The following is a 26,075-nucleotide window of genomic DNA, read 5'->3' on the forward strand; positions in this document are numbered from 1 at the left end:
AAGGAAAAAACAAACAAGAGATCCCCAACTATAATGTAGGCAGGGTAACATTTTACCCATCTTTTGGACAAGACTTATGGAGTGTGATGTATATTGGTTGGTACGGCCGATTAAAAAACGCAACGACTAGTATAATTTTTTTTTTTTTTTTTTACTAGTTCAAAATTATATCCTGCAGCAATATAATATTTTTAGTTTTGCTATGAATTCACATGTTAGCAAAATGTGTTTTTTTGTTTGATAATTCGAGAGAAACTTGTGAGTATATAATATATTTTGGTAGATTCTGAATACCCTTGCTAACACAGACATGTAGTAAAGCATTTCTTCCACTGAAACTTAAACTCGAAACACAACAAGACTAAGTCCAACCCTTGCGTTTGACCACTAGTCTACATATACTGGTTGTGTATAGATATTTCTTAAGAAAAACCAAGTAATACGGTACTAATTTTGAAGGTACTAACTGTACTGATTTTATCGAAAAATGTGGTTTTGTATTGGCTTGATTTATAAGGATTTTCAGTGGATTTATCGGGACTTTTAATTTGCATATTATTGGTTTATTATTTTTTATATTGGTAGATTCATCGAAATGATTTCTATTTTTTTTTCTTCTTCTATGGAAGAGGACTTTTCCACTATACATTATTTTCATAGAATATGTTTTTACGGCCTTGTTGCCAAACATCGATTTCAACTTTATCACCGGTTTGTGATCTTGCATAGCAGCATATATGTACATGGTTAGAAGATGCAATTGAGATTACCATGTGTTGTCTCGCATGTGAGAGTTTAATTTATCTGACATATTATGTGACTAAGTTTCAGCTATCCGACTATGTCGGGAATGTTCCATCTACATCCAAACCTTGTTTTAAATTCGTTGTCATCTTCCTTTGTAGATGTATCTTTTTTAGTTTGGTTTGTTATTGTACGTTATGCTATTTATAAAGAGGATGGATAATTCCTTTTGTATTTGTACTCAAGAAAATTAATGAATGAAAGGAAGCAAGTTGTGTTACAAGAAAATCATTTAGCATCTCGAGTGAAACTTATCACCATCGTGTACTTGTTCTTGTAGTGTTTGCACTATCAAAAAGGTTCTTTGGTCATGTGTTTATTGTTGCAAGATTTATGAAATTTGTCTATGATCTTTGGCAAGAACTTAAGACACGTTTGTTGATGGTTCTATGTTCTAACAAAAGAACGTAAAATGATTACCCTGAATTATTATTATTGAGTTAACAATAAAAGAAGCTTCTCATGCTAGTACATCACTTCTCTTCTGCATTTTCATTGTGTTTTGGGTGTAAGAACAACATACAATAGCTTTGGAGTTCGAACCATAACATGAACTTTACTTCTCCTTCCCCCCCCTCCCAACCAAAAAAAAGGTTCCAACTTTACAAAACCCTTTTGTCCATCAGCCACCAAAGTTATAGCTCTGTTCACGATCTCTTCTCTACTTCGCTATGTTCCGACTCTCACCAAAGACCGAACCCATACTTCTATGCACAAATCCCTCCCTGGCACGCACGAGCGCATACTTCGGCTTCTAGTTTCACGCACAAGAGCATCTACATCTTGCCCGGCTCTCTTCCAGCCCCTGACCAAATATCCAACTTTTGAGAAAGAAGAGAGCAAGAGATTAAAGAGAGAGTAGTGTGTTACATGGGAGAACATTACCTTAACTTGTTCTTGCAGGTCCTTGATGTACTGAACCGCAAGATCCAACATATCTGCTGTGTTTGTTTGCTGCATATCAATTAAAGGTTATAAATACATATTGAGAAAAGAACAAGAAAATGATAAATGAGAAGAGGAAGATCTATCTTCACCGTATCCATGTTTGGAACAAGATCTTGCAGCTTCCTCATTCTTTCACTGATCTTTGTTCTTCTCACCTGTTCCACAAAACATATAGATAATCTTACAATCAATGAAACTAATGTCATTGCGCATAAATAGTAGGGAAATGATATTACTCTCTCAGCAATGCTCCTAGGATGAGTAGCGCAGCCACGTTTAGCTCTGATCTTACAAGGGATAGAATCTGAGAGTAACTGCTCAATATCTGATAAAGACTTAGGCAAACTCATGTGATGCGCTAAAGGAGGACGTCTACTAGCTGACGAATCTTCATCCTGTTTAAGTTAATTTTCATCAAACAGAATCAAGAACAGCAACAGAAACATAGACATAACATAAACTCATTATGAGAATACCCTACCTTGGTTTTGTACTGATCTAGACCACCAGATTGTGTCCTTGCAATTGCCATACGCTTAGACGAAGCAGAGCCTTGGTTAAACCCACCAGAGAGCGTCCTAGGAGGCAACCTCGAGGAGAAAACGGGTTTAACATCATCAACCTCAGGGATTGAGCCCATGGAAGGAGGAGGAAGCTTGCTTCTTGGAGTAAGAGATGAAGCTTCGGTACTATTACTCATGTTCATCACTCCAAAACCTCCCATATTTTTCATTACAGCTGCATATGCTGTCGTTCCGACAAAACAACAACAACAACAAACACCAGATATGCTTATAGATTCTTAAAAAAGAAAGACTTTCCACTACCAGAAAAGTTTCCTAATAAGGAAATAACTTTAAAAAGATTAAAAAGGAAAGTTTTCACACGAACCTGTCTCCACGTCTATGGATGAGAATAACCCGGCCGGTGAGCTGTTATGCCGAGCGAGATTATTCGCCGGAGTCCGGTCATCTCTTGGTCTCTTGTTCTGACCTAAACTCCTCACCACCGAAGCATACCCAGTCGAAACAGGAGGAGCCATCTCGACGACCTCCATCGCCGTTGCCGTCGGCGGAATATCATCAACCACCGTCTCCTCCTCTGTCTTCACCTCCGGAGGCTTATTCTCCGTCTCGGAGAAGGTGTGATGGAGGAAGCTGTCGACGTTGTTGCTCGTGTCGGTGGTCTGCAAGAAGCCAGACAAGATCCTCTCAGTCTCGGGGCTTGTCGGTCGATCCAAGAACTCTTCGATGGATTCACCGAAGCTCGAGAAGTACGAGCTTGGAGCTGACTGGTACCGAACTAAACCGGAGGTCCTTGGCGGTCTCTGGTGTTGGTGATCGTGGAGAAGGAAGTGGTGTTGCTGAAACTCTGACTCCATCTTAGTAGCTTTAGAGTTCTTCTCCTCCTGTGTTATTTTCGTAAGAGGGTGACAACACCGGGCGTTTAGCTAGTTCGCCGGGAGAGTTTTCCCGGCGAGAGATCTCACTGAGATAATGATAATAAATATAAAATGAGAGAGAGAGAGAGGTGAAAAGAGAACGTGAGGGAAGGTTATGTGGGGGAGAGAGAGGTGAGGACGAAACAACAGAGGGCAGGTAGAGATTGGGATTTATTTACGTTTAGACAAAAGTGCCCTTTGTGTTGTCTGCTTATTACGAGTGGTAACCGATGATGCTGACACGTATGGGTCATGTGGGGACCATAGTTTTAATTGCTTGTGTATTATTTTCGTATAATTATTGTAACAGTAAAAAATATTTTTCTTTCTCTGAATAAAATATTTTTTATGTCAATTTTTTCTTCTTTTCACCGTGGAATCGAGTTCATTTCAGATTTTGAGACATGAATTGGCGACTAAAAGTTGGAATGGGATATTTACATTTAATTATTATCCGATGTATATCCAGTCTACTAACTCTTTCCATTTTGTAATAAGTATCATTCTAATTTTTTTTAATTACACAAAAAGTATCACTTTGCAATTCCAATACAAATTATACTTATTTTCACCTGAAAATTAATTGCAAATTACATTGACTTTATAAATAATTTTATTTATCTCAAACACTATTAATCAGATATGTGTAATTAATAACAACTTACATATATTTCATTCATTTTTTTAATCGGTGTGAAAGATGTAAAATGATACTTATTTAGAAACATAGAAAATATCTACTAATATTTGTCATAGTATTTCTAAGAAATGAATGTGTATATATAAATCGGATTAGTACTTCATTACGAAGAGTCCCATTTTCTGATATGCATATTTCATACGGCTGTTATTTTAAAAAAACTGAGTTTGTGTATTATGATTTGATCAATAAAAGTAATTTAACAGTAAGAATAAAATATTTTTTTTTCTTTTAAAACAAGTAATTTTAACGGTAAGAGACTTGCATAAAAATTTCCAAAATATTATAACTATATCATATATTTTTTTATTTAAAACATTAAGTCGTTAAAAAAATGTGTTATAGCAGATTTTTTCTTATATTTCTTCTATGCTGTGTTTTCTTCAATTGTTTATTAGTAAGATTCCCTGGCTAAAGGTACTAAACCTAATGTATTCAACAATTTCTTGTTTTCAAATATAATCCAGCAGCTTTATATTTATTTGTACTTTATCTCTTTTTAATTAAACAGGGATTTTTAAAAATCCGCAATTATTGACATGATTCAATACTTTCAAAGATAATGTTATTAAAAATGACGCCTATTGTGGGATTTAAAGCTGTTGACTTAAAGCTATAAAAATGGCTGAGAAAAAGGACATATGTTGATCAGACCCATATTGGGATGACGGAGAAGTTAAAATGAAAAACAAACTATAATAATATATTGTAATAAAAAAATAAATGAAGAATCAGACAGGTGTTGATAAGGGGCTCCAAATTTTAGGGAACCTTTCAAGCGACTCAATCCAACGATTCACCCTTAAACACGTATGTACTACGCATAAAATAATAGGACACGTAATGTACTTACGTTTCTGTAAATAATATTAAAAGAACATATATTATAAGTTTCCAAATCTTGAAAAGATATACAAGTACTGATACTACGTCAGGATTGGGCCTCGACCGAGTTAAATATTTGGTGGGTTACCTTTCTCGCTCATACTAGCTGTAGCTTACTCATTAGATTAATCGGACTCGTCCGCGTAAACCGACTGGTTGTGTTTAACTTGGTCTTTTACTATTTACCAAGCATTGTGTGTTTAATTTAGATTTTGCGAAGCAAATTGAATCTCGTATCCACTTATATGAATCGGTTCTAGACATAGAGACTGGTTGTGCTTAACTTGGTATTGAACTATTTACCAAGCATTGTGTGTTTAACTTAGTTTTTGAGAAGCAAATTGAATCTTGTATCCACTTGTATGATCGGTTTTTAGACAGCGAGATGAAATATTTGTTTTCTTTAAGTGACTTTTATATGTGTTGATCATATAGTATACAATCATAATTGTTTTAACCCCAAATTTTTTTAGGGCCAGCCACATATCCACTAATCGGAACTGGACAAAGACCATCAAATGGTTCATTAAAAGAACATACAAAGTAGTATATGTCTAAATCCATATTTCATTGCACCATTGTTTTGGAAATACTTGAGTATAATAGACCTGAGCTTGCTACACTAGTCAAAAAGGTACATACAAATGCAGTAATTGTTTTCAAACCGGTTTTGTGATTGGTTTACCTGACCAGTTATTCGTGATAGTGTGTATATCTTACTGGTTTCGATTTTGTCTTGGAGATAATGTTATTTTGTGTATTATATTGAAATGTGTTCTCAACCGTTTTATATCAATCTTTTTATGAGAAAACTATTTTTGGGTGTCAAGAAAGTACACGTTACTTTGATACAAAGAAAACGATACCCATAAATATGAGATAAGGTTTGAGAATCGAGGTGGAATACAACAGAGAAGCACAATCTCACGTGGAACTTAGGCGTGAAGATCCTCTTCCTTGAAATAGTAAGCACCTATATAGATTCTTCCGCACTTTCTTACTTTTATTTCAGAAATACACTTGAAAGTTTTTTTAAGTGTGTTGCTCTTTTTCCTCACTTTTACTTTTGATATTGATTAGTGGCTTTAATACGAAAGTAGCATTGATTACCAAAAGTTTAGAAACAAGTAGTGAGCTATAAAACACTTCTACCAAGTGTAACGTTTGAGACAATCGAGTTTATAGAACCAGTCTTTGGACTAAGCATATGAAATCCAAATTGGTGTATAATGTTTTGTTTAAATGCAAGCATGTGCAAGCTCAACTAAATAACTGTATTGTTGATTATAACCAGTGGCGGAGGCAACTAAGGAACAGGGGGTCAGCTGACCCCTATCATTTTTTTTAATTTAGTTTAATATAAGCATAAAACTTTGTTATTTATTGATTATTTGGTTCATTTTCAAAGTTTGACTCCCTTGTTTGCTGTGAATAATTTCATACGTATAATTTTGACCCCACTGAGTTTTGGTTCTACCTCCACCACTGATTATAACTCATGTTCAAAAAACCAATATTGTTATTGAAAAAATCTTGTATTATAGTTTTGAATGTTTGAAATCGAAATATGTATAATACATCTACAAGTTTAATATAAAACAAAAACACAAAAAAAAAAGCAAATTATGATAAATTTGTGGTTGACAGCGAATAATTTTGTTTGCAATAAAGACTCAAAGAAGTAATGAGAAAGATGATGGTCAGTTATAATTTGCCACATTAAAAGGAAAACGTAGAAAACAATCAAAATATGCTATTGTAGACTCAAACTCGTGACATGATGATTTATAACCAATTCATTTACCACTAGACAATGGTTAGTTACTACTTAATTCCCTAAAGTAACTAATACCTAATTTATCTACAATTTTAATAAGCTGCTCAAAAATAATTCACGATTAATCTCCAATTTGTCAATTCAGTAGGCTCAGAATTGAAGATGTAAAATTTCCGTCCTGAAGTAATTGCTGGCGTAGTTGTTGAAGCATATGTCGTGGTGAGTGGTGAAGACCATGTGCAGTCAATGTGCTGAGCTGGAGTCGTGTAGACTTAGAAAGCAAAAGAGTATCTTGGAGATAATTGGAAAGAAGAATAAGCTTGAGGAACAAGTTTATGACTTAAAGGAAGATGAATAAGTGCATTCCAAGAAAAAGAAAATTGCACTTAATGTTATGGAAGATGTTCATATCCATGTTTCCTTGGAGACTAGGGTTTCAGGAACGTGGAGAATAATATAAGATAGCTATGGGTCGTCTGTAAAGAGACAGAGACACATATGCTGATCTTATAGAGAGAGAGATAAGCTCTTGGAAGTGTTCTTGGGTCGTGCTGAAACAGTGGCTGAAGTACTTGACATGAGAGAGACATAAGCGGGTAGCTTAGAAATCCTTTAGTGTCGTGTGTTTTAACACTAGACAAGTAAAGATGAATAAACAAGGTCTTGTAAAGATTGTTTAAACTAGATTCTAATAAAGCATTGGTGTTTGCTTAGTGATGGCAATTGGGTCATCAGCCCGCGGGCCTGGCCCGTAAAGGCCCAGTGCGGGGCGGGTTTGGGTTTATATTTCTTAGGACCGAAAATTTGCGGGCCTTGTGGGATGGGTACTTGCGGGAATGGGCCAAAGCGGGATGGGCCTATGCGGGTTGCGGATCACGCGCAGAACCGGCGTTGCTTCATCACTTTCTACGTTTCTAGTCCGATTTTGGAGCGATTCTCGAGACAGTCTACCACTGTTGCTTCTCTTCATCGTCGAGCCACCATCGGAGCTTCTCTTTGTCTTTGTTCCACCACCTTAGCCTCTCTTTGTCTTCGATCCACCATGGAGCATCTCATCTTCCTCCGATGATGGCCGTTCCATGTCCGGATGTCCTACAGTGCTTCTGGTCACCACATCGTCTTTGAGCTGCAGCAGAGGAGCTTAACAGAGAAGGCTGCTTGCTCGCATCACCGCCACACTCCTCCCTTCACCACCAACAAGTCGCCGTCGGATGAATCTGTCGGCTGTGGACGAAACTGCCTCGGAGCTTGCTGTCTCAACGGTACGTTGTTAAAGCCAAAGCTTCGACTTTTTGAATATTTGATTCATCTTTTTACTTGTTCAGGTGCAAGGCTTCCGTTGTATTTTGATTTGACTTATGAGTATTGAGAGACGGAAAAGTGTTGTTGTTATGCGGCTGATGAAGTGATTGGCTTTAGGGAGATGGAAATGTCAAGTAGAGGCATGACATCTGATTGATTCAGTTTTGTATGTGAATGTCGTTAGGAATCTTAGGTTTGGTTATTTTTATATATTCTTGCATTGCTCTGAGCTCGACTTCACAATATAAACTTTATATGTTGTTCAAAAGTTTTTACTTAGAAGAGAAGTTGTTCTTATATATGTGTGCAGAGTATGCTTACTCTTGGATATATTTGATTTATGTATTGAGTTAACTCTCTTGTCTGATTGTTTTTTTCTTATCTTTCATGATTCTGTCAGAGTGAACCAACTTTCCACCTGTTTGGATTCATTATGTGCCTAGCTGCCACAGCTGCGAGAGCACTTAAATCAGTTCTTCAAGGGATTTTGCTATCTTCAGAAGGGTACGAGATAATATCTGTTATTCAAGATGGGCTTCAACCTCGTCTGCTTCTGGTGGGATTGAACAAGACACTATACCAATAACAAATAGCTCAAAGCCGCCATGCTTGGATGAGGTAAGTTGATCTTCTTACAATCTTCAAGATGAGTTTTTCATGATAGATGGCTATTCATAATCTTCACTGATGTACTTGTATCACAGGAGAAACAGTTTGATAGAGAAAGTGCAGCTATTTCCCCGATTTTAAGCTCATTGCATTCTCTTTCAGAACCAAGAGCCCCATTGGTGACTCCAAGCAAGCAACCTTTAAGCTCTTATCCTCGAGTCTTCTGCAACCCGGTTTCAGATTGTGAGAATCCTCAACTTGATCATTCGCTACAAGACTCATTCACGGATCCTGTTTCCAGTTTCATGACGTCTACAAGAAACCACCAAGGCTCACCTATTGAGGATGCATCACCAAACCTGCGTAACAGACCAAGCTCACTGTCCTGCTTAAAACTGGCTGTTAGGCCTGGGCATATTATCCATAATCCGGAACCGAACCCGAACCCGAACCGAAAAACCCGAACCCGACCGGTTATGGATCCATCAAAATACCTGATTGGTTTTGATATGCTGATAATTTGGTTATCGGGTACGGTTTGGTTTAATCTGAAACCCGAATCAGAATCCAAAATAACCGAAGTATATGTATTATGTACATAAGTATATAGGTGTATTGTACGATTTCTACAATTACCAAGACACAAACCACGCTTTGTTATTTCCAAATTCCAATATTGCTTTCATCATAACGCTAGGGGCGATTCCTCTTCTTCATATTTTCGAAAACCTAATCGAATTTCCCTTTAAAATCAAAGATGTTTGCAATGTTCAGAAGCACAAACTGACAATTCTCTCTATCTCCTCCGCCATCTTTGATTTCGAGAACTCGATCCGAGGTAACTACTTGATTCTGATACTTGTATACAGTTTTAATTGATGCATGTTTGTGACTTGATTCGATTCAATCTTCTGTGATCATATCGAGTCTTCTATGTGGATAAGCGTTTTAGGATTCGATCTCTGTTAAGAAACTATATGATAGGTGTTTTAGGATTACAATTTTAGCTTAGTTGAATTGATAACTGATTTTTATTTAACTTATCTCAGATGGATTCATCATCAACTCCTATCCGAGTTCACCTTGACAATGAAGAAGAAGAATTTCGTACTCCTGATAGTGGTGGCAAACGTAAAGAATCCCATGGAGCTAGTGGAGCAATGGAAGATGGAAGGAAAGTAGCGAGGATTCTTCCTCCGAGGTCTAAAATCTGGAGCCATTACACAAGGACAAAGGAAAATCGTGACAAATGACTTTGCCATTACTGCAAAAAGAAGTTCTGTTGCAAATCAAAGTCAGGGACATCAAACTTGTTGAAGAATCTCACCGTATGTAAACAATACTTTGCGCATTTAGATGGCCAAAGCTCTACTCAACAAGTCATTGATGAAGAAGGCAATCTGGCGGATGCGAAGGTCAGTGAAGAGATTTTCAGAGAAGCAACCAATGAGATGATGGTTATAGGAGAGTTACCATTAGCTTGGATAGAAGGTGTGGCTTGGAAACACTTCTGTAACAAGGTATGAGAGTCCACTGTTATAAAAATATCTAATTTATACATAGTTAAGTTAACTAGTATCTAACATTATATGTCATTTGTGTAGATGAAATTATGGAAGCCTGTGTCAAGGAGAACATCAACCAGAGACATTGTGAAGATGTATTGCAAAGGAAGGCTGTTATGAAGAAGTGGTATAAATCAAACAAGCAAAGAGTATCCATCACTACTGATATATGGGTGGCTCAAGTAACACGTAAGTTTCAATCTTAATGTGTCTGTTAATTTTAAAACTTTGAACTGATCTTATTGTGTCTGTTATTTTACAATTTCGATTTGATCTTAATGTGTGTGTCAAGTAACCCGTAAGTTTCAATCTTAATGTGTCTGTTAATTTTAAAACTTTGAACTGATCTTAATGTGTTTGTTATTTTACAATTTTGATTTGATCTTAATGTGTGTGTCAAGTAACTCGTAAGTTTCAATCTTAATGTGTGTGTTAATTTTAAAACTTTGAACTGATCTTAATGTGTTTGTTATTTTAAAATTTTGAATTGATCTAAATGTGTGTTTTATTTTAAAACTTTGAACTGATCTAAATGTGTTTGTTATTATTATTCACAGGTGCAAGTTACATGGTGGTGACTGCACATTACATTGATTCTTCTTGGCGCCTGAACAAGCTCATCATCGGGTTCAAACATGTAATCGATCACAAAGGTCAGACAATCTCTAGAGTTCTTTTAGAGGTCTTAGCTGATTGGGGAATCAATAAATTGGTCTGCGCAACGGTTGACAATGCTACTGCGAATTCATCTGCTTTGAGGAGGTTTCAGGCTGAGTTCTCTTCACAGTCTCCAGATGCTTTAGTTCTAGATGGAGAGTTCATGCATTTGAGATGTAGTGCACACATCATTAACTTGATTGTGAAGGATGGGATGGCTGATGCAGATGAGAATGTGACTGCGGTTCGGAATGCTATAGTCTATGTTAGAGCTTCAGGGAATAGGTTAACATCGTTTGAGCAGAAAGTTGATTCGGGTAGACTGACCAGAGGAAGCTTTCCTTTTGAGGTTACTACTAGGTGGAACTCCACTTATCTGATGTTGAATACGGCATTGAAGTTCAGAGTTGCGTTTGATAAGATGGAGGCAGAAGATAAGCTCTACAACGATCATTTTTTGGAGGTGACCGACAAAGGAAAAAAGAGAGAAGGACCTCCACGGTACCATGACTGGAGATCAATAGAAAGATTATGCAGGTTTCTAGTGATCTTCTACAACTCCACCTTAGTTGTCTCTGCGTCTACATCTCTCAACGCTTACCGGTGTTATGAAGAGATTGTGACCATAACAACTAACCTGATGGCACTGAGCGAAAGCATGGATCATGAACTGAAGGATAAGGCAGTGGAGATGTTCAAGAAGTTTGACAAGTATTGGGATGGATTGAAGAACATCAACAAGATGTTAATTGTGGCAACAATTTTTGATCCAACAAAGAAGATGGTGCTTGCGACGATGTGTTTTGATGAGCTTTATGGGGAGGACAGCTTGGAAGGGAAAGAGATGTACGAGTCTGTGATAAGTGTGTTGCGGATTTTGTTTAAGGAGTATAGTGAAAGACATAGGAGATCATCAAGTAGGCAGACCGATCAAGCAACTACCGAAAACAACAATCATCTCAGTGTTCTTGAGAACTCTCCATGATAACACCTGATTTAGTTGATGATGGTATATGTTATAAGAGGACTGACAGAAGGTACAAGTCCATGCTAAAGGAGATTGGAGTGAAAGAGAAGCGGGATGAACTGGATGTGTACTTGAAAGAAGGAGTTGAGAATCCAGATTTGATGGCTGGTGTAGAGTATGATGTTCTTTCTTTCTGGAGGGGAAACTGTACCAAGTTTCCAATACTGTCACAGATTGCAAAGGATGTCCTTGCAATGCAGGTTTCTTCTGTGGCATCCGAGTGTGCGTTCAGTACTGGTGGAAGGATCATAGACCCATTTAGGAGCTGCCTTACTCACTTCATGGTTGAGGTATTGATGTGTACCGAGCAATGGTTGAAGCAAGACATTCATTGTGAGTCAAGGGTGCTTACAAATGAAGAAATCCTTGAGGACATTGAAGAGCAAGAACAAATTGAAAGAGGTATGTGATCTAACATTCTAACTTGTAATATATTTGCTTAAATTTGGTGTGTATATTGATCTGCCTATCTTTGTCTTTGGATCAGAGGAATTGATGGCTTATCAGGAGTAAGCTCTTCCCGAATATGACCAAGTTCCTTCGCCACAAGCTGGTTGCAGTTTATGTTGCAGTCTATGTTGCTGTTTTCTGTTTTCCTCTGTTTCTTTTTCGTTTTGAGACTTTGTTGCAGTTTTCATTTTAAAAATTTGTGTTGCTATTTTCGGTTTGAGACTTATGTTGCAGTCTATGTTGCAGTCTATTGGTGTGTTGTTGCAAACATTTTTACTAAATTTGAGTGGCATGTTTCTTAGTTCTTAACTTGATCAATTTACTTTGTGTTGCTAATATTGCTATGATGTCCAAACGTGATCAATTTTCATGTTTCACTTGTCAATGTGATCAATTTACTAAGCTTAAGTTACAAGAATTTTTTGCTTAATTTGTCTTCTTTTGAATTTTACTTCAGTTAAATTCGAAACCGATACAGAAAAATCCGAACCCAATTGATATATGGTTACTTCAGTATAACCCGAACCCAAACCGAAACCGAGGTGTTATAACCGATCCTGATCCCGATCCGAATTTAAGAATTTCTTAAAATGGGACCTACGAGGTATTACAAAAAAAAATCGATATCCAAAATACCCGACTCGAACCCGAACGGGTACCCGAACGCCCATGCCTACTGGTTGTGTTGATAAGAGAACTTGAACTTGATATGATGCCTTGACCATCTAGTCGATGGCTCAGAACCCAAGTCTTGTGATTATTGATTTGGAATGTTGCAATGTAGTAAAGTGTTCTCGTTACTTTGTTACTTCTGTAAGAAGAAGAGCTTGTTACTTTTGTCTATGATCATTGAAGTTTTATAGTTATGAACATGTTCTTACAAAAACAACAAAACCATGAAACGCACAACCAAACTATACAATGATTTGAATCCCATCGCACTCTTTCCCAACTTAAACTATTTTCTGTTTTATTGCTTTTTATTATTAGTTATATCCGCAAGGATTGTGCTTGGTGGATTACTTGTTTCTTTTAGCTAAAGTCTAAGAGTTTGATTATGTCTAGGTGTTTCAAAAGTAAAATCTAGAGTTAATCATCGCAGTACAATAACATTCTTAAGAGTTTCTGAGAGTTTGATCATGTCTGCAAGAACTGTTATAGTAATTTGGTTTACTACAGACGCGTCCCGCGGGCTGGCCGCGAAAGCCTATATGTTCTGCGGTACGGGTTTGGGTAGACATTCTGAGAACCGCATCCCGCGCAGGACAGTTCCGCTGTGACCCGCCGCGGTACGGGACAGATTGGGACAGAACGGGACGGATAAACCTGTTTGACATCTCTATGTTTGCTTGTGTGATTTGTCTTTTGATTTATCTTCTGCATTACTTTATTGTGGTGTCATTTTTGCACTAACAAGAACTTTGCACTAACAAGAACGACCTCCAATTCATGCTTAGTGTAATCCTAATACTAATTAAAACGAAAAATTGGCTAATTGAGCCATATTAAAAAAGGATTTGCCTCTTTATACTTTTGAATCCATTGCTTTTGTTCCAATATATATTTTCTTTTATAAATATAGAATTAACCGTATAATTAATAAATAACATAATTTTATTAACCTTAAATATTAATAATATTTCTGTATTTAATTTTTCATTAAAAAAATTAAACTAAGAATTTTCGTCCCTCGTTTACTACGCTTCTTCACAATCGAAATGTAGACCTTTTTTCATATATTACACTCATGTCAACCAGCACATCCAGCGTTATAATATTTTTCTAAAAATGAAATATATGTTGTACAAGATTGGTTTCATTCTCTGTGAAAATTTGGAAATCAATAAAGAAAAAAAAAGCCCAACGCTTAAAGAATACATTTATACATGGCCCATTTAAAAAGGCCCAATAAGTAAAAGACACGGAGCTGTTTCGTTCCCAACACTGCTTCTGATCTCTTCTCACTTTCGATCTTCGATCTTCGAAACCAAACCATCTCCGAAACAGACAATGCAGTTCTTCGGCGGATCCGAGATAAGCCCGTCGCCTCCCGTCCCAACGGCGAGTGGGAACAACGCGCACATGATGTACGTGTTCAACCGCAACGGCGTGTGTCTCCTCTACAAAGAGTGGAACCGGCCTCTCCACACGCTCAACCCTCAGCAAGATCACAAGCTCATGTTCGGTCTCCTCTTCTCCCTCAAATCCCTCACCGCCAAAATGGACCCCACCAAGTAAATAAATTTCAACCCTTTTCCTTAAATCGGATCCGTTGGTGGATCTGATCGATTTTGATCGGATCTAAATGCGTTTGTGGCAGTGCGGATAAGGGGAATCTAGGGGTTCCACAGTTGCCAGGACAAGGATGCTCTTTCCATAGTTTCAGAACCAATACTTACAAGCTTAGCTTCATGGAGACTCCCTCTGGTATTAAGGTCTGCTTCTTCCTTTAACTTCCAATTCATAGACTAAGTGGTAGCATAGAGTATCTGGGTGTCTACCTAGAGAAAGATGAAGTGTTCTTTTTTATGTAGATGAATATGGAGATCTGGTTCAAGATCTCTTTACTTTGAGATCCAATTCATAGATTAAGTGGTGGAATCTGGATAAGTTTGTGTGGAGTTAGGATGAACAAAGGAACTGTCTCCTTTGAAATTCAATCCGAATGCGATTTTCTTTTAAGGGGATTAGGTGTAGGAGAATATGAAACCAGAACGGGTTCTAATGTTATGTCAAAGAATATGGGACTAGTAAAAGTTGCTTTTTCAGAGTGAAACTAGGTGAGCTGGTTTATGTCTATATAGAGAGTGGTATGTTTGAACGAGCTTGAGCTGATGATTAACGGATGGTCTTATTAGATTGTGGAAAGTCGGCTTAAAAAGTGTGGGTTAGGGTCTAGTCTAGTCTCAAATGGGGGTTTATTAAATTATTTTCCAGAGTGAAACTAGCTCAGCTGACTTATGTTTCTATAGAAACTGATATGTTTGAGCATATTATAGATTGTGGATCATTTGTTTAACTAAGGCCTGATGACAAAAGTGTGCATTAGGGTCTAGTCTAAGCGCAAATGGTGTTTAGTAAGAGTAGTTTTTGCAGAGTGAAACTAGCTGAGATGATTTATGTCTCTATATGCTGATATGTTTGAACAAGGTGGTGTTAATGGGCGATCGCGTTCTAGATTGTTGAAACTAAGTTTTGCATTAGGTCTAGTCGCAAATGTGATTCGAAAACGTAATTGTTGCATTCTATGGTTAATTTTTCCCTTAGCTACAAACTTTGCTTGCGGTCAAGAGTGAAGATTCCAGAGCTGTTTGCAACACTACTTAACAGATATGGATGCTTAAAACCACAACATGTTTCTATTCTTTTGCAGATTATTTTGGTAACTCATCCAAAGACTGGAGATTTACGCGAATCCCTTAAGTACATCTACGGTTTATACGTTGAGTATGTGGTAAAAAACCCTATCTACAGCCCAGGCTCTCCAATCAAGTAAGCTTTCCATTGAATCATGAATAACGTCTTATTGCGTCGGTCAACAAATTATAAGTCCTGACTATAGTTCATTTGGTTTTTTAAGGTCAGAGTTGTTCAACACTGCACTTGACCAGTATGTGAGGAGCATCTCTTAGTGTGTGCATTACAAGATTTGGCAATTGGAACTTCTCTGCTTCACTGAACTTTCTTCTGAACAATCTCCTAGATAAGAGAGAATTCTAGTAGAAAGATCAATCTCGAGCACACTGCTTTCCTCTGCAAATATATGTTTTGTTCTCTTTTTTTTTTTAAATCAATGTATTGGCTTGTTTTCAAAGATGTTTATGGTTAAACGCAAATCTTGAGATACCATATGGCAAGAAACCGTAATTTTGAATATTTTACGTATCTTAATTGCAAAAAAAAAAAAAAAAAAAAAAAAAAAAAAAAACCTCATGAGTACGTCATGACATCGGTTTAAAGTAAATACGTGACTTCAACTATTGAAAGATTAATTTATTCTGAATGAAAGAATATTTTGTATTTATAGAAGATTATAACATTCATTTTCAAATGGCAAAATGCACTTGGAGGGTTTGGGGCTGTGATGGATTTGGCACAATACAAAAAGTTAGTTGATCGATCGTCTACGCATTAAAATACCTTTTTGTCTTTCTTTTGCTTCCTCTAATTATTTTATTTCTTCAATTTGTAATCTTTTTATTATTATATGGATTTTTTGCAAAATCAAATATTAAATTTGTCATTCTTTTTGTAAATGTCAATAGTCTATATATATATCCCCTTCTTTCTCCTGTATTTTTGTCTTCTCTCACTAATCACAAGTATAACAAGTCAATGGTGGATGTCCTCTCTAATACCTAAAAAACAAGTGAGCCCTGAAAAAAGGATAATCATATTATTCTAATCAACTTTTGTGACTAGCCTAAGGATCGATCGCTATAGCAAATCCCAAGCTATGAATCTTCACCTGATTGATGTGTTTCTCGATTTTCATTTTCTCTCTCAAATTAAGAGCATCTAGCTCTTACTTTTCTATATGTTATATATAGATGACTATATTCAAATTTGGCGAAACAACTAATGAACGGACAACAATCGAAACCACAGAAAGGGGTTTAGCTTGTAGGTTTGTTCTTATTACTGCCAAGGTTCAACATACCGGTGACTTTGCTCATATGCACCTAAACATTTTTAGCCTACATCTTAAAAAGAAATTGATTGATTCATTCTAGCCACACACCACATATCACGTGATCCTCCCATGTAAGTTTTTAGCACATTTGCTGAAAAGTATCACACCGAAAAAAAAACAAACGTCTAAAATTTTTAGAGATTAAATTACGATTACAGAATAGGCTCACACATGCAAGACAGGTCCTCGACATAACCCAAAAAGATATTAATTTTGATTCTACAAACTATAAAAACTAATCTATATAATATTTTGGTCTTCAAATTGCACAAAATCTATTAAAATTTACATCAAAATTGTGAAAGTCTCCAAATGTGTAGATCAATTCTACACGCATAACTTACTCATTTATGATATATACAAAAAATCGTAGAAAGAATTGTATTCAAAGACGTTCTGTTTAATCTTTTCGGTATGAACATGTTTATTTCATGAAAGCTTTCGTTGTGAACACCATTTTCTTAAAAAGGGCTATGAACACCAATTTACCTATAACGCATGGTTAAAACCTCATAAGAATTACCGTTTTATTACTTTTCAGAAAAGATTCAAGAATAAACGACGATACAACTCAAAAACAATATAGAGCCGAGAAAAACAACCATGTGAACCTCCGAAATCCAAATATACAAAATTTCTTATTGTGTATATTCTTGATAAACTTAAAACATGAACTTCATATCACATGTTAGTTTAGAGTCTCTTTAACTATTAACCAATCGCTAACCGAAACAAACTCGTGAACAACTTTTACTTTCCTCATTTTTCTTTTATCTAACGCTTGTTTCTCTCGTGAACGTACATGCATATTTGACGTTTATATTCTCTTTATCAGAACATAAAGTATATTTCCAAGAAACTGATCGTTCTTCGAATTTAGATAGGACAATATTTGCAAAGTCATCAACTTTTACATATGATCGAAAATATATATATCCCATCAGTGTTGTAGATGACTGAGAAACCATTTGCTTCATCATGGCTTTTATTTTACTTCTTTAGTCTTTATACTTCTCCATTTTATGTGCATATTTATACTAATCCTTTTCTATTATCATACTCACGAGTTTTAAATATAAAGAATTACACCTCAAGCAGTGTTATTTATCGCCATACATTATGAATGACAAAAATAAGTCTTTTTCCACTTTGAATTGTTTTAATTTTTTGTTGATGCTTTTCTAATGAAAGATAGAGAGATCAATATATATATATATTTAACAACACACACACACGAAATTATGAATAATATACGTACAAAATGAATTTACACCAACCAAAACTTTGTAATAATATTAGTTTCAAATTATAAACAATCATATTTCGCTTTCTTGATTTTCGTTCTAACAATTATTTTTTATACACATCAAAATCAGAAAAGCTTAAAAGACGCAGAAAAAAAGGGAAAATCTAGTATTAATAAAAGTGTTAGATTCTCCCACGCGTGGATCAGAAATCAACAAACGGATTGTTTTCAGGACACTCGTGCGGTAACGGCGTTCTCAGTTTCTCGAAATATTCCTTTATACCAAACCCACTTGCCGTTACGTTTTCCGTCGATTCACCGTCATCTCTCAACGGAATAAACGGAGGCCTTAACACCTCCGTTAAAATCTCCCATTTCACTCCCCTGAAGAAAGCGTGCTCCTTTATCTCCGCCGCGCCGCGCCGGAAACCTAACCGCCTAGTCGGATCTTTCACAAGCAGTCGTCGGATCAAATCCGTTAGATCCGACGGTTTTCCGGGGAACTCGGGTTCCTTCATCAACACGTTACGAAAAGTCTCCTTCTTGCTTCGTCCCTTGAACGGCGTCGCTCCGTACATCATCTCGTACGTCAGGACGCCGAGCGCCCACCAATCGACGGCGAAATCGTGTCCGTCGCCGCGGATTACCTCCGGGGATATGTACTCGTCGGTTCCGACGAAGGAGTTCGACCGTTCGCCGCCGGAAAAACTCATTCTCCGTCGGGTTATCGGGTTGACCCGAGCGGATTTCGTCTTCTTCTTCTGCCGGAAAAATCTCAGATTTCTTTTACGATTCGGATCCGGTTCCGGGTCGGATAGATAAAATTCGGGTCGGGTGGGTTTATTTAGGCTACAAGAGAGGTCGAAGTCAGTTAAAGTCACGTGACCTGATTCCTGAAGGAGGATGTTCTCAGGTTTCAAGTCTCTGTAAGCGATCCCCATGGAATGAAGGTGGTCAAGCGCACAGAGGATCTCAGCCAAGTAGAATTTAATAACAGATGAGCTGAAAACGCCGTCGTTTTGACGGTGACGGAGGACGTTAAGGTCACCTCCGGAGCAGTAAGGTATGGCCCAAGCAAAGAACTCAGAGGACTCCGAGGTAGCTAAGAGACGCGGGAGAAACGGGTTCGGTTCATCGGAGAGACGTCGGAGAATCTGAGTTTCCCATTTGGCACGGCGGAGAGAAGAGGCGGAGGCTTTGTCGACGAGCTTCAGAGCGAAGGGAGAAGAAGCAGAGGAGTCGGAAACAGAGTCGTGGACGAGGAAAACGGTTCCGGTGGCGCCTTTGCCGAGAAGTTTAAGAGCTCTGATTTGGTCGAGGTCGAGCTTCGTCGCTGATGTCTCCATTGAGAGAAAGAGAGGGAGTTATGTTGTGAAAGGAAGGAGACGAAGTGGGTCTGAAACGTTGAGGTCGTGTCTCCTGTGTGTCCATGCTCTTTATATATATACTATGATAATTTCGATTGTTTTGCTTTATTTTTTCTTTGTTTCTTTGCACTACGCAATATTATTAAATTAATATTGTAATTATTTTGTTGTTTCTTAATGCTGTAATTGTTGTTCATTTTTTTCATTTACTGAACTATCGTACAAGTTCGAAACAAATCAATTCGCAGCAAAGGGAAGAAAGACAAACGTTATTTTGATTTTTGATGATAAAAGTTACTCAAACAAATTATTTAGAAAATGAATTGCAAATTTTTGCTATATTGATAACATCATCTCCGGTTATAGTTTTTTTTTGTCAAGACAGATCAAAAAGTTTAAATCAATTCATGCTAAATAAATTGGTGATATTAAAACAAAATATGATTCTAGTTGTAAACAATTATTTTGTTCAAGTTTTTTTTTTCTTTTTTTTTTGTTGCGTACGCGCGCGTGGTAAAAAAGTTTGATATGCTTTGTTGGTTCTAGTTATGATACTTATTTACACAAATTTATATTTCCCTTTCATTTTTTGTATTTGTTATAATGCAACACTTTTCTCCCCACGCCCACGATGCAAAAGTGAAATGATCAACAATTCGATATCTTTTTATTTGTTCTTTTTTTACACTCTATAAAGATTTATATGAAATGGAACACGTGCGGTATCATAATGCAATAGAGAGCAATGTGTCGACAAGCCAAGCTGGATAGTCGCAACCACCACATTTATATGTAAAGCTGCATTAATTCTTTGTAAACCTTCAAAGTTCAAAGTGTCACTCTCTTGCATTATTAACCCACTTACATAATTTTGTGTGGATTATTTCAAGTGTTGGTTAATATAGTTGCCATATACATGTCCTAATGAGTGTTTTTTTAACTTACTTTCATATAAAGAGTGAGTTGTCTTCTTTTTTATTACATACCTGGTATTATTTATATTATACAAGTTGGTTGATGTAATTTTATAAATCACATGTCTAGAACTTAAAATTTACACTAAGTATTTGATAGTGATCGGGGTTTGATCTAGAGAAGAAAAATGATGTAGGCAACGATATCTTTAGAATACAACGATGTCAAACAGTTTCCAGTAGGTAAAAATGGACTTTATTGATGAATAAGATCAAATACAATAAGTTGAATCAGATCGAGTAATACAAACGAGATCCGTAAAAAAAGAATCTAAGATTGAGATGAGAACAAGGTCGATGTAAGTGTGTAGCTCTCTTTAGGGTTTTCAACGTGTCCTTCTTCAATCTCATTCTTCTTCCTTTATAGTGAGTCGACCTCGTGACTTTTGTAACTGCTCCGCGATTTCCGTCTCTTGTCCCGCGATCTCCGGGACCTCGAAGTTTTCGCTTTTGAGCTCGATTGCTTGCTACAGGCTTCAGTTCATTTCGACTCATTCCTTTGATCGCGGCCCATTAATGTATTGATCGAAATTGGGTCCAACAACATGTAATTGACTATAGGTGATTTATTAGAAAATTTTAATTTCTAGCTAATTAGATAGACCTAACCTAACTAAGCTATAACCAATAATCTTGTATATTTAGAAAAGCTTTTATGATCGATGATGGTTTAGGTAGATCCGGTACTTAATCAACATAGTAGCTTTAGAAGGAAACTATTGTCTCTCAAATATAAATTCAAGTTTATATGTGAAAATATAATGTGTACATAGCTCGACTGAAATAAGGCACTAGAAGAATTAGGGACCGACCTTTCGAACACATATTAAGCCAGCCATGCATAGCTTTCTGTACTTTAAAGGATTATATGCAGTTATGCACTAAAAATTGTTTAGCAGTCATGGATAATTTAGCGCACAAATCGAATCAGTGAAACCGGAGGAGCCTAATACGAAGTTATATGGATCAACACAAAAGAGTGGGGGGAAATTATATATATATATATATATATATATATATATATATATATATATATATATATATATATATATATATCTTTTTATTGGTAAGATGCACGTATATATAATCTTATCGATTAAAATAGAAGTCATGACTTATTTTATGTGTGATTTTTTTTTTATTTGGACCACCCCTTAGAAATTTGCTTAAATGATTTTTTGTATAAATATGTGAATTTTTTGAATTATTTTAAAACCAACTAATCAAATAGATATTCATTTATTTTCTCTAAATTTGTATCTGAATAAAATATTTTCATATCTTTTTCTACAATATAAATTTATTCTTTTCACTAAAACAAACCTTTTATTTTACTTATTTACTGAATTTCGTATTTATCTAAAATATAAATATATTTTCATTTTTCACTAAAACAAACCCTTAAAATATGTAATTAATTTTGTCTTTGTTTAAAATAAAAATGTATATTTCGTTTTTCACTAAAACAAACCTTTTAAATATCTTAATAATTTTGTAATTATAACTAAAATCATGTATAATTTTGTATTAAATTTACGATATTAATTTAATATAACATTTTTCAATTAAATCTTGGATCCCTAACAGATATGATTATCAATTTAAAAATTTGTACGACATGATTAAAAATGTGCTATCAATATGAACAATCGGTTTACAAATACTATTTTGATAGTACAGTCGATTTGTATTATTAAATATAGTGATCAGTTTAATTTATATTTTAATAATAGGAGTATATGAATACTTTGTGAACATAAATGTAATCATTCTTATTTCTATATAGACTAAGTTTATATATTATTCATTAATGCCATTATTATTTTACTATTTTTATCTTGTGCAGTTTTGAAATATTTCATATGATATGTTTATTTTCAATCCGTTCATCATCAAATATAATGGAAAGTATAAATTTTAATTGTATAACGTGATGTATCATAGATGAAATATTGCAAAAAAAAAAATTAACACCGAAAACTCCTTGCAAATAATCCGAGAGTTATGAAGTAATACAACCGAAAGATTAAAATCTAAATCACCAATAGACAACATAATAAACCTCAATAAAACAAAGATAATATAGAAAAATAGAGATTTAAAATGACAATGACAATAATGACAAAACGATACACTACCATTTTTGATTCAATAATTTAAATGATACATACATTTTATGAATTAGACTTAGTATAGGTCATTGAGACAAATATTTAAATCATACAAATAATTCGATATAACATATATGTATGGCCAAAACCTATATATAGGTTAACATAGATGTATGACCAAAATATAAAATACAAGTATACCTTCAATGAAATATCTAAGTTAGTGTTAAATTAAGTGTCATTTCCTATAAATATAACTTAAACTTAATAAAAAAAATACCATTGACAATTTAAAATAATAAATGACAATTTAAAATAATAAATCAAATTACTGCATGTGAACTATAAAAATTTATATCACTAATCATGTAAAAGTATGCATATTTAAAAAAGTTGAAATAATTACCTGGATGGCTGTGCGGATTAAAATCTAGTTTAACACTTAAAATATTAATAATAATACTATAGGTTTTAGTGTGGTTACACGACGAGATATCCGGGGACCAAAAAATAAATGATAATTTTCTTATGATTTTTCGATGGAAATATTTTGTATTTTGCAAATTAAGAGGTAAATTTCACAGGTCTCAGTTAATTTTTGAACTTTTGATGGCAAATAAAAAAATATACACGGTCAAAGTCCATTATATTTATAATCTTATAGAAATTTGCTATACTTTTCGCAAATAAGTATACTGTATATATATATATTATTGAATAGATATCAATTTCTTCCTAACTGAATTCTTTTTGGATGTTTCTTTTTTTTTTCTTGAACACATTTTTGGATGTTTCTTAGTTATTTCATTTATACAGAATTCATTTGACACTCTGCATTAGACATGCTCTAATAGTTAGTTAACACTCTGCATTCGAACAACATGTTGGATTAGCATCACTGGTTAAAAACTCTAATTCTAACTTAGCTTTCTCAATTACATTTAATTAGGTAAATATTTACTCTGCCAACTTAAAATAACCCTCCAGGTATAGAGATGCATAAAAAATAAAATTATATCACGAGATTACATGATTTTCAAGTGTTTGCTTTGTAACATTTCACAAGGGCATATCTGTTACGCGTAAAGGCTAGAGGTAAGTTAGTTGTATATTATATCCATAGATCCAAAAATATCTAAATATATATCGTAAAATCTAGAAAAAAGAAAATGGTTATAGGATCCAAAGAGATCTAAAGAAAACCAAGAAATTAGAAGATGGAAACTTCCTAGTATGCAAGACTACTGCCTCCTTCCGTACATAATATTAATCAACGAATTATGTCCACCAGACATGCAAGATTCTCTTGTGCTTATCCCAACACATAATGAACATCTCTTCTTAATTATTATTGTGTTCTCAAGTTGATTTATATATCTATATATTGGTTTCTTAATCGCTTTCGTTTTATGTAGATGCTAGGGAGAAGGAGCGTCGGGGCACGTGGGGTGTCACCGGACGTACCATACAAATACAAATGATGTGCTCTTTGAATAATTGAGAGAGGTTAATATAAATTGTAAAAGAGTTGTAACTTTAGGGCACATTCTTGTGCTTTTGCCACTAGTATTTCTCACCCTTTTTTTCTTTCGCCTCATATTCAATTATGAAACATAATTACCCCCACACACCAAAAGTTTGTTTTCATTTAGATTGGATCTGTTGTGTTAAGAATAATTTGGAGGTAACCAACCGGTTAAAGATTATTTATTGATGAGTTCTGAAAGTCTGAAACGAGTTTGCAAACCACCTAGTTACAAAAAAATAAACAAGAATTTTAAGGGACCGTAACTTTAGAACTAGAAAAATGCGGAGACTCAAGAGAAACAGTTAGAAAATCAAGTTAGAGAGATTTATGTTATGTTAAATCTATGTTAATATTAGATACAGGCCTTAGCTTGCTGTTAATCAAATGGATTTCCAAGTGATCAGATGTATATGAATTTTTGAAAATTGATTTCTAATACTCTCAATAAAAGTCTTATGTTATGTATATCTTTTTCTTATATTATATGCATATTGTTGATGTTTTTTTTTTTTGATAAGCATATTGTTGATGTATATTACGTTGGAATTTCGTTCTAGATAAACAAATCTCATTACAAACTCATGATATAATGCAAACTATCACTCTTGACGATGAAAAAATGTGGTCGTGAGTAGTGACTATAACTCTAAAAAAAAAAGATGTCAGTAGTGTTTTCAAGTTTCAAAAGACAATATAAAGTTTCCACCTAAGCTACCAAAAGTAATTAAAAATTAAAAAGTAGATGAAAAGAAATGCTTTTCGGTCACGGAATGAAAGTAAAAATCAGAAAAATTAAAGAAAAATATAAGAGATAATGTCATTATATGAATCACATTCGTCTTCTGCTTCCACCCATATTATCAAAGTAAGAAAAGAATATACTTTTTTTTTTTTTTTTGATCAAATGAAAAGAATATACTTTATAAGTTTAATTAGCAAGGAAAAAAAAAAGAGAATTCGATACCATGATGACCCTTGTCGGCCATGATTTCTTCAACAACGATTTACCAAAGAAATATGAGAACATGAAAGATAGCCTAAACTTTATTGCTAACATGAAATATTTATATGGTAATGGCACAAATTAAGGGAGACAACAAAGTGATTAAACACTAAGGTTGTAATGTGAAAGTATGTATGCCTAATCAGCCCCACAGGCTGGGTAATAGTAATATATTTGACGGTGTTTGATTAATCACTACTCACTAGTAGCAAAAATAAAAATGTAGTGGATAATGTTTCAACGGATCACATACTTATCCCTAATTGAACAAGTTGATTTCATATTTGAGGGATCTTATACTAAAAGTGAGATGAGATCTAAAAATCACATGCAAGTAATGCATCAATGTTATGAACCATATTGTGAATGACTCATAACCAAAAGATTATGATTTGTAATCTTTTCATTTATCTATGACGGTGTAATCTCCAATATAAGGAATCTCTATGTTATGAATAAAGATAGACTTTTCCATTATTTTTATAAAACGTTATCAGCACGAAAATCTAAATCTCTAAGCTAATACCCAAATCGAAAAACCCTAAAACCCTAACCCTAGCCGGCGATCCGACGAACCCTAAACCCCGATCGCGTCTCTTGTTCCCGCATCTGTTACAGCTCGCGTCCGACGATCAAGGCGTTCCCGATCAAACAACAAAGGACGTCCGCGACCCGATAGAAGCGACTCGATCCATTCTAGCTCGCGTCCCGTTCGTGTCCAGCTCGCGGTTCAACTCTTTTGGTGGTCCGATTCAACAATCATCTAAGGTTAAAAGGTAATTCAAAACCTAAGAACCCATAATCGAACATGGATTGATTGATAAAGAATGAAACCCTAAAACCCTAATCTTTATGAATCAAAACCATAGGGTACTAGATCAAAAATCCTAATTGAGTAAATCGAAGCTCTAAAAGTTCGATACCCCAAACCCTAAATCATGTTCCTACATGATCAAAATCCCAAATCGGTTTTTACAAGTTAAAATCC

The 26,075-nt window shown here is 35.2% G+C and overlaps 3 protein-coding genes across 3 annotated transcripts; 1 reads left to right on the forward strand and 2 right to left on the reverse strand.

Annotated features, from left to right (window-relative positions):
• Positions 1 to 1,207: 1,207 nt before the first annotated feature.
• LOC106296295 (transcription factor bHLH122) lies at positions 1,208 to 3,133 on the reverse strand. Its single transcript, XM_013732399.1, has 6 exons — positions 2,644 to 3,133; positions 2,234 to 2,499; positions 1,989 to 2,147; positions 1,842 to 1,907; positions 1,690 to 1,758; positions 1,208 to 1,609 (listed from the first exon to the last, which is right to left on the reverse strand). The coding sequence occupies exons 1-6, from the start codon at positions 3,131 to 3,133 to the stop codon at positions 1,565 to 1,567; spliced, it is 1,095 nt and encodes a 364-aa protein (XP_013587853.1). The 3' UTR covers positions 1,208 to 1,564.
• A 10,964-nt stretch (positions 3,134 to 14,097) lies between these two features.
• Positions 14,098 to 16,041, forward strand: LOC106298413 (trafficking protein particle complex subunit 1). Its single transcript, XM_013734529.1, has 4 exons — positions 14,098 to 14,399; positions 14,486 to 14,600; positions 15,539 to 15,657; positions 15,746 to 16,041. Exons 1-4 carry the CDS (start codon positions 14,176 to 14,178, stop codon positions 15,795 to 15,797), a joined length of 510 nt encoding a protein of 169 aa, XP_013589983.1. The 5' UTR covers positions 14,098 to 14,175; the 3' UTR covers positions 15,798 to 16,041.
• Positions 16,042 to 18,141: 2,100 nt separating this feature from the next.
• On the reverse strand, positions 18,142 to 19,550 carry LOC106298306 (serine/threonine-protein kinase UCN). The gene is given in 2 exon segments (XM_013734408.1): positions 18,142 to 19,451; positions 19,453 to 19,550. Coding segments are annotated over 2 exon segments (1,227 nt in total). The 5' UTR covers positions 19,536 to 19,550; the 3' UTR covers positions 18,142 to 18,307.
• Between the last annotated feature and the right edge of the window lie 6,525 nt (positions 19,551 to 26,075).

The sequence above is a fragment of the Brassica oleracea genome, chromosome C6, assembly GCF_000695525.1.
Source record: "Brassica oleracea var. oleracea cultivar TO1000 chromosome C6, BOL, whole genome shotgun sequence".
NCBI classification, from domain to species: domain Eukaryota; kingdom Viridiplantae; phylum Streptophyta; class Magnoliopsida; order Brassicales; family Brassicaceae; genus Brassica; species Brassica oleracea.